This window comes from Calypte anna, chromosome 23, assembly GCF_003957555.1.
Source record: "Calypte anna isolate BGI_N300 chromosome 23, bCalAnn1_v1.p, whole genome shotgun sequence".
NCBI classification, from domain to species: Eukaryota; Metazoa; Chordata; class Aves; order Apodiformes; family Trochilidae; genus Calypte; species Calypte anna.
The window spans coordinates 5,880,104-5,889,743 of NC_044268.1; the positions used below are offsets into that span (position 1 = coordinate 5,880,104).

General features: G+C 45.0%; 1 protein-coding gene across 1 annotated transcript; it reads left to right on the forward strand.

Annotated features, from left to right (window-relative positions):
* Positions 1 to 251: 251 nt before the first annotated feature.
* On the forward strand, positions 252 to 9,640 carry DNAJC8 (DnaJ heat shock protein family (Hsp40) member C8). Its single transcript, XM_030464561.1, has 9 exons — positions 252 to 373; positions 1,377 to 1,478; positions 2,825 to 2,881; positions 4,659 to 4,725; positions 5,253 to 5,347; positions 6,193 to 6,264; positions 7,168 to 7,259; positions 8,169 to 8,244; positions 8,875 to 9,640. Exons 1-9 carry the CDS (start codon positions 305 to 307, stop codon positions 8,995 to 8,997), a joined length of 753 nt encoding a protein of 250 aa, XP_030320421.1. The 5' UTR covers positions 252 to 304; the 3' UTR covers positions 8,998 to 9,640.

The window sequence follows — 9,640 nt, forward strand, 5'->3', positions numbered from 1 at the left end:
AAGCGCAGCCTTCGCTCCCCCATTCCCCGCCCCGGGCTCGGGCAGGGCTGCAGGGCTCGGAGACCCCCGGAGACTCCCGGCCCCGCCTCTCCCGGGCCCCGCTCCCCGGTCTCCGCTCCCCGCTGCCTCTCCCGGGCTCCCCCCGCCCCTCTTCCCCTCACAGGCGGTGCCGGGGTGGGGGGGGGAAGGGGGCGGGGCCTGTTGCTATGGCACGGGCGGCGGTCACGTGCCGGGGGTGCCGCCCGCCCCCGCCGCACTCAGCCCCTCGGGCGCGCGTGCGTGCGCGGGTCACGTGTTGGTGGCGATGGCGGCGGCGGGGGAGCCCGCGGCGGGGGGAGCCGCCGAGGAGGCGTTCCTCACCTTCTATAACGAGGTACCGGCACCGGCACCGGGACCGGCAGCCGCAGGCGGGACCGCTTCCCCTCCCACCGCCGGGGCCTGGCGGGCCGCTTGACGCCTGGCCCGGCCCAGCCGTCCTAAGGGGACGCCTCCGGGCCCCGAGCCTGGCTGTGGCGATGCAGGGGGCTGCCCCGGGCCGCCGACGGGCGGGAGGGCGGGCGGGGCGGGGGACGCTGGGCAGGGGGGCGAGCGAATGGCCGGGGTGGGCAAGCGGCCGGTGTGAGGCCCAGGCAGAGCGGGCGTCCGGCCCCGCGGCCTCTTCCGCCCTCCGGGAAGCTGTGGCGGGGGAAGGAGCCGAGCGCTGAGCCCCTGGCCCTGTCTCGGGTAATCCTGGGGGTGTTGTGCCGGGTCTGAACGTTCTCCCCCGCCGTGCCCACGGCTGGGCCTTCCTGGGGACAAAATGTCTCCTGGGGAGGTGCGCGGGGCCCTTTCCCTCAGCCCGTTACTTGGTGCCCAGCTGGGTGTGCTCACCAGCCTGAGGTGATGGGCGAGTCGTGTGTCTGCAAATGAAGGTGAAGGTTGAGTGTAAATGCACGGTTTGGTTTGGCTTAATTGTGTTCGGAGTAAAAAGTAGAGTGAGCTGAACTGCATAACGTGGTCAGAATGAAATGGGGGGAGTTGCTTTGTGTGTTTCACGGGCTGTTAACGACAGCGTGTTAGAAGTGGGTTCTGTCGGTGCTGAGGGGATCACGATGATGGTGCTGGTAGATTTAGGAGTGAGGGGAAAAGCCACAACCCTTGAGCAAGCTGTAGAAGTACTTTCTAGGAGCTTGGGTTCTTTAGTGGTTAAAAAGTGACATGAAAAATATGTCATGCTGTAGAAAAGGCTGAAAAACTGTTCTGCTGGTGCTTGAGTAAAGTAACTGGACTGGGGATGAGCAAGAGGTGTTGTAGTACCAGCTGAGGATAACTGGTATAGTAATCACACAGGATGGGGTGACTGTTGTCAGCTTACATAGGTCTCTCTTGTTCTTCAGGTAAAGCAAATTGAAAAACGAGATTCTGTTTTAACATCAAAAAACCAAATTGACAGGCTGACTCGACCTGGATCTTCCTACTTCAACTTGAACCCTTTTGAGGTTAGTTTGACATTTTGTACTCCCTTCTGACTAGGTATACTCATTTCCAGATTTGCTGGGTATTTTTTCTAGTGAAAAAGACTAAACAAAAAAATTCTCTAGCTGTAGATTACGATGCTAAAGGTTTACAGAAAACAGAAGGATGGTGTATGTGTGCTTGCTCTCTTTTTCATTGCTTTATGACAGGTGTAAACCCTAATGGAAGATTTGGCAGATAAATACTTGGTATGCTGAATGAGAATGTAACAACTACAGAGGGCATGCTCCCCAGTTCTGGAGAGCTGGCATTTCTAATGGTGTCTTTTATTTTGGATGTTTGTCTCACTGAACTTCCCTAGTGCATAGAACGAGAGAAAGGCTCTTACTGCACACACTAGTGAGCAATCTTTGAGGAGTCACTGGAAGACTGGTTATTCCCTTGCACGTTATGTAGTGTGATTCCAGATGCAGACAGTTGTAAAGTCTTAACACTTCAATAAAGCAGTCTGGGGTTCCTCTGGAGCTAGCTGTCCCTGTGTATATTCCTTCCTGATACAATCTTCAGCTGTCTCTGTAAAGCCCCAGGTGATTTTTGTAGTCCCAGTTTAGGACTGGACAGCCTAATAAGTTGTCAGATTCACAACGTTCAGTTCTCTGTAGATCTTAGTACCTGATGAGTGAATTAAAAAAGCCATTTAGAAGCAGATTGTAGCTTTCCTGTCAGAGAGTGGGTTTTATTTGCAGTTCATAGTGTCAGAGCAGATGAGTCTGCATTGAGTAGGCTCACTTGTTACTTCAGTAATTAATTTACAGAAGAGCTGCTAAATGGCCACATGCTGAAAGATCAGTACATAGGCAAATGGTCTTATTCATGGAAACCAAACAGTAAAACTTTACTTCCTCCTTTCAAACTGACAAAATTGCTGAATATGAACACTGAAATGAATTAATAAATTATTACATTGAATGTGTCATGCCCAAAGCATCTCAGTTATGAATGATTCTACAGTGTCCCAAAAGCACCATGTGCTTCCATTTCTGACAAACTCAGCATTGCTGCAGGACTGGCTGAAGGTTTGGATCAGTTTTGGCTATTTAGGGGTGGCAGCTGTTTACATGAGACTTGAGTGTGTAAAGGACATTGGCAGACTCAGAGGATTCTAGAATTGCTTCAACTATCATGTTCCAAACACCACGTCACTTAAAATGTTTCTGGTTTAATATGTGAAACTTCATGTCCTGAATTAGCTCCCTGAAGGGGGGAGCTTTCTGGTATTGTGTCTGTGTGCCAGTGAACCAAGTGTTTAGAGCTTGCTGCCAAGGATCTGGGTGCATCCTCAGCCTCCTGCTCTCATGGTCTCTTTTAGGTGCTGCAGATGGATCCTGAAGCCACAGATGAAGAGATCAAGAAAAGATTCCGGCAGGTATTTGACTTTCACACTTGAAACTTCTGGAAGGAAGCTTAGTAAAGATTGTGCAGCTGTGCTTGGGAACAAGAAAAATGATGGTAAAGCTGTGTTTGGGTATAAAAGTAGCCGTTTTGGGAAGCAATGCATAGAGCAATCTTTCTATGAACAAAAGGAGAGCTGCAGAAGTGTCCCTTGTCTGTGCTGCTTTGCCTGTAAGGTGTGTGATGGGGCTATGGCAAACTGATATACCAGTGTATAACCAGGTTATTAAACTTTGGTAGAAAGAGGGAGTCCAGATTTGTCAGAAACTAAGAACAAAGAAAAGGTACTTTTCCTACATATTTTCTCTGAGTTTTCTTTAAGAATTTCTGCAGTTGTTTTTGGTGGCTGGGTTACCTGGGGCAGCTCACTGACCCATTTGTGTTGCCCCATGCAATGCAGAGAGCATGACCTCAGATTTACTGTGCTGACAAGTCTGCAAAAGAAAGTTGAGCTTTAATTAGTGCATGCAGCAAAGAGGCACAGTAATTGGAGGGCTGTAGCCTCCTGACTGAATTAGAGCTGTAACCATCACAGACTTTTCAGAGGTAAGCTGTGCTGGCTGATGGAGCCTGCCAAGTTGTTGCTGGGATGTAGACTACATCTGTGTGTGGGGAAAGGGCTCACCTTTCTGTATGTTCCTGAGTTCTCAGCTCTGTGGATCAATAAACTGGGGTTTTCTTAGCTTTAGGCTGATGGAATACCACAAGCAGATGTTTTGAAGTCAGTGTGCTGAAGTGAAGTGTGTGAAATTGTGAAGAAACCAAACACCTAAATACAGAATGTGGAACAGCCAAGAGAAGGAAAGACACTGGCTGTTGACAATCACAGGGGCTATTGGCAGTGTGCTGCTGTTTGGGACAGGAGGCAAACCTTTTTTCTGTGAAGGAGAAAGTGCTGTCTGTGGAGTTTAGGGAGCAATCATTTTGCATTCTTCAGCACTAACACAATTTTACTTGCCATACTGTGACTGGTTTTGAATAACCAGTTTTGGGGGATTGGACTCTGATCTCTCAATATCTCTTCCAACCCCTAACATTGTGTGATTCTGTGATTGTACTGGGAATGATGCAGATGAACTGGAGAGCTCACACAGTAAGAGAAAAAGTAGGAGGTCTGGAAAAAAAAAGCCACGTGGGTAAAGTTTGAAAGAACTTTATCATTGTCTGGAAGAGGAAGGTGAACAACAGGTGCTTTGCAGTCCATTGGAGTTTGTCCTAAATGTGGCAGTGATCAATATGCTGTCTCTGCTGGGTAGGAGCATAGGAAGTTTTCTTAACTTTCAGTAAAGGACACTAAGGGAAAACTTGGCCACTCTTAAATAGTTTTATATGGGAACAGCCTTAAGGATGCTGTAGAACTTTTTGGGTGACATTGCTGAGTAAAAGGTGCAGCTGGGGTTGAGGGTGATCTTTGTGGGTTTGTTTCTTCTAAAGACCAAAGATACAAAACTTGAGTGACCAAGGGGTTCCTAACAGCCCCAGGCTCTGCAGCTGGAGGGTGTTTATGTTGCTGGGCACATCCTAAGCCATGATGTTTCTGCAGCAGCTTGGTTACTACATGGATTATATTTGAGTTACAAGACTTTACTGGTGCACACTTCTCTGTGGTGTCAGGTCCTTTGACCGTATACAGAGAAAAGTGAAGCCTTCTGATTCCTTCTTTCTGAGACTACCTCACTCCTCTTGCAAAAATCTCAGAAATACTTTTCATTTTTTAATAAGTTCTTTAAGCAAGATCCTTTCTCTTGCAGTTGTCAATATTGGTACATCCAGACAAAAATCAAGATGATGCAGATAGAGCCCAGAAGGCGTTTGAAGGTAATTTTTCCACTTTCCTGGGCCGTGGTGTGGCTGGGTGGGTGGGGAGCAGCAGGAGGGGGGTGATGTTTCTGCAGGGGCTGTCACTAGATGGCGTGTGGACATCGCCCTGTGCAACCAGGACAGAGCAGATTGCTCAAGAAAAACTTGAGTCAGTGCGTTAGATTTTATTCAAAGGCCATGTGGCAGAAGGAATGTGGTGGTTTCAGGTGTGTGCTTTGCATTATGGTGAGGAGTTATACACCCTAAATTTACTTTGTGCCCTTGATAGGACTGACACTTTCACCTTGATGACTTCACAAACTGTCTGAGTCTCTGCCACCACTGTACCCCAGATCTCATTTGACTAATCAGAGTGTAACTTACCTAGATGTAGTAAAAACCAAAACAAAACACAACCCAAACAAAAATGAAACAACCTCCCCTGAAAAGCTGTAGGAAGCAAAATGTGTGGTCAACAAGTAGCAATCTTGTCATGCCTTGTGAGTGTGACTACTGGTGCTATTAATGTTGATGTTTTTTACTAGCTGTAGATAAAGCATACAAGTTGCTGCTAGATCAGGAGCAAAAGAAGAGGGCCTTGGATGTGATACAAGCAGGAAAAGAATACGTGGAGCACACTGTAAGTATTCCATAGGAATGTCCAGGGGTGGGAGTGAGCAGTAATTGGTCCTTTTTCATTTGCTTTTTGATATGTGGGCTGTGTGTTCAGGCCATTAGAAGATGAGCTGATCAAACTTGATGATGAGGCTGTGCAGGTGGACTCTGAGCTCTTCATGGCAGTGCTTTGTCCAAGTCTGCTCTTGAGCTCAGTGCAAGATTCAGTGAAATTCAATACTTGACATAATTAGGTCAGACCACATGATCTGACCTAGTTTGTTTTTTTTTTCCAAGTCTGTGAATGAATGATGCAGCTCAAATGTGTGTAGGTGGGAAAAATAGGTGGTGACAGCAGGAGACAGAGAAGTTTGCAGCAAAATGACCTATAAGATAAGGAGCTTGGACTGCATTGGCCAAGAAGTTGAGTGATGTGGCTGGGCTGAAACACACCAGACTTGGTAAAGCAGGTGATACTGGGATACTCTAAACCTAGGAATACTTTGTGTTGTGCTTGTTTTTGTTAGTCTTTTGAATATTACAAAGCAAAATAAACTTCATGGCTTGGATGGTGGATATTACATACAAATATATCTTTAAAGCAAAGCAAGAATAACAAAAGGGTTGTTGAATCAATATTATCTAACATAGTATTTTTAATTACCACCATTCATGTGATAGTGATCTCAGGTGTTTCTCTGGACCTAGCATCAGATTTTGGTCTAAAATAAAACATTGATCCAAATCAAGAACTTACTGTCATCCAGAGTTCTTCCCACACAGTGGAGCCAGAATACAGAGCTTCTTGAGTACACTTACATGAGCCCTGATAGAAATTTTTAGGCTCTTATTTTTGTTCTTAATTTTTAGGTGAAAGAAAAAAAGAAGCAGCTGAAGAAAGATGGAAAACCTCCCACTGTAGAAGAAGATGATCCTGAAGTTGTAAGTCTTACACTCTTCGGAGAAATGCAGTAATACAAAATGTCTTCTGAGGAGTTAGGAGTTAAATCCAGCGTGGAAGTATCTGTTGGGCTTGTTAGAGTGTTGTAAATCCTTGCACTTACAGAAGAAGAAATTCTGATAAGCCACTATGGAGTATTTTAACTGTAGTGTGAAGAGTAAATAAGTCACAGAATCATAGAATGGTTTGGGTTGGAAGGGACCTTAAAAATCATCAATTCCCAGCTCCCACCAGGCCAGGTTGCTCCAAGCCCCACCCAGCCTGGCCTTGAACACTTCCAAGGGTGGAGAAGTGAGAATATACAGATCAAAATACCCAATTCTTGTACTGAGTCTTCTTGCCTATGCATTGTGCAGTCTTTTTGACTCAAATTTCTTATTGTATCCTGAGTGCTGGGATTTCAGATGTCTCTTCCTGTTTCTTAATAATGAAGTTTGTTTTAAGTGTACTGATGTTTTCTACTTAAGAACTAGTGCTAGAGTTTTACAATACACCCATGAGGAAGACCTGCTGGGAAATTACTATCTAAACAATGACAGTTTTGCCTTTTTTATTCAAATGTATCATTGCAAGACTTAAGAGAAGAATAAGAGAGCTTGAAATGAACAGTTCTGTGTAGATACAGCTTCATTAATACAAATGGAAATGAGACAACTATGAGGCTAATAAGTAGTTGTTCCCTGGTGTCAGAGCCAGAATTTAATTAGCAATTGTTTATACCTTTTTGAATGCCACTGCTGCTGGCTGCTGTCAAGGCAGGGCACAGGGTTATGTGGGCACACATAAGCTTTGCATTGTTTTTGTGCTTCTGCATTTTTAAGTAAAATAAATTTCTCCAGCTGTGTTAATGGGCATTATTTTAAGACTGAATTTGTGTTTTGCAGTTCAAACAAGCTGTATACAAGCAGACAATGAAGCTTTTTGCTGAACTGGAAATAAAGAGGAAAGAAAGAGAGGCAAAAGAAATGCATGAAAGGTATGAGCTGGATTTTGCTTTTTTACAGTTTAGGTTCTTTTCTCCTCGTGCTTCCTAAGAAAAGATACAAGGAATGATAGAATGTTGGAACAGATCTCTGGAGATCATCTTGTCTGGCATCCTGCTGAAAGCATTGCCTTAGCTTAAATGAATAAGGGTCCTGTCAAACTGACTTCCAGTGATGTAGATTCCAACCTGTGGGTTGCAGAGCTCTGTGTTTGAGAAATGCAAAGAAACTTGCCCTCCCCTACTTAAAGCATTGATATATTTGGAATGCTTATATAGTTTTATATGAAGAGAAGCCAGAACAGTGAAACAGTGACACATTTCTGCATGTTGCTAGCCTGCAAAGAATTGATTGTCATTTTAATTTTGAAGTCACAGAAAAACCCTGTAGCATGTGTGATCCTGAGCTGTTTCAGGTGTTTTGATCCCATGTTGCCTGAGTGCTCACTGTGGATGCATTTCATAAAGCAGGGTTTCTGTACTGGTCAGTGAAGGCAGCCTGAGAGGTGGTTGCAGGGCACTGCTTTTGACTGCAAATAAAAATTAGGGGGGAAAAATTCATTCAGGTGCCTATTAACTTCTCAAAATGTGTACTGTCAACAGTTTTAGAGCAGAGTTATGAAGGAGTCCAACTTATTCTGCAGAGCAGGAGAAACTGACTCAGTTATCAAGTCCCTGCATGCTGTTAGTGGTGTCAAGACACCTTCTCTGCTCGCTGCTCCTCCAATTTTGAAATAAAATTCAGTTTTCTCTGCTACCTTAGGTGGGTGTATTTATCTCTTCTGATAAGGACTTTAATCTGCCAAGAAATAAGAGCTTTCTGAGATGTTTTGAAAGTATTACTGTGTTTCTTTAAGGTTAGGTGCTTGTGGGTTCATAACTTCTTTGTGGCATCCCTTCCAGGAAGCGGCAGAGGGAAGAGGAAATAGAGGCACAGGAGAAAGCCAAACGAGAGCGGGAGTGGCAGAAGAACTTTGAGGTAAAAACAGATGAACTTACAGGTTGGGCCTCAGAAATTCTTGGCCATGCTTCAGGGAATCTTGATGTATTTTAGAAGGAGTAAGCTGGAACATCTCCTTTTACCTGCCCCACCCTCAAAATTAATTTGCTTTGTAATTTCAAGAATAACTTCCACCAACAAACAAGGTTAGAGCAGAAGTAGCCATACAGCCTCATCCCTAGCAAAACTGATATCACAGAACACACCAGAGACCTTTTCTCATTGTTTCTTTGTGATGAAGCTTGGAGCAAGAAGCAGGAGGGGAGTCAGCATTCAGCATTTTCCTTGGAGATGAGGTCTCTTGTTTGCTGTGCACATCAGAGGATTCAGTCAGGATTTCAGAATTCAAGCTGCTTGCTTTTGAAACAAGACACCAGCACAGAGCTTGTACAGGTGTTTGTTGCCTCACTTGTAGTTCCACTGTGCTGTTTCAGTTGCTCTGGCTCTGTACAGTGTCTGTAAGTCCTGGCTGCCAGGCTGCTACATGCTATGTAAGGAGTAAGAATTACTTCTCTTAAGTAATTGCTACTGGGCTCTTGAATCTGGTGTGTAATGCCTGTTTTCTGGCTCCTGCACTTCTTAACTCTCTGCTCTCTCTGTTGCTCCCAGGAAAGTCGGGATGGTCGTGTGGACAGCTGGAGAAATTTCCAGGCAAATACAAAGGGGAAGAAGGAGAAGAAAAACAGGACCTTCCTGAGACCTCCCAAAGTAAAAATGGAGCAGCGTGAATGATCCTGGCAGCAGTGCCCAAGTGCAGCTCCTCAGTCCCCTCCCTGCTTTTAAGGACTCATTGGCATCTAGAGTAAGAATTGCTTTTTAGTAGACTGTTTGTTTCCTGTACAATTAATTATTGGTCAAAGTATTTTTTGTACTCTGTCCATTTGAACTTGGCCAGGAATCTGCTACATGTAGAACACTTGGCTTAGGAGGGTCCCTGCCATTATTGCTTTCCTGTTTGTCTCCTGCTCTGTAACTTGATGTTTTGTACTTCACAGGTTGTGCTGTTTCACCACTTCCAATTCTAGTTTGAGAGCTGAACAAAGTATTGGAAAGGCTTCTGTACCTTTCCAGGTATCATCTTTCTCAGCTAGTCCAGTTCTGGAAAGGTCTGAACTGCCTCTGGGAATCTGCTTTCAGCACTGTGCAGTGCAGCTCAGCTGCAGTTCAAGTCCTGCAGCTTCTTGCTGAACTGAGTGGTGCTTGGAAGGACCCTTCCCTTAAGATCTGATTTCCAAACTAAAATTCCAGCTCTCAGGCTTAGATTTCTGTTAATCTCAGACCAACTGGTCACTTCTTGTAAAGGAAAAATAACTTCTCTTGATTAATAGTTAAGTTGCAATGGTCTGTATGTAAAATAAATTTTTACCCAAGTTAA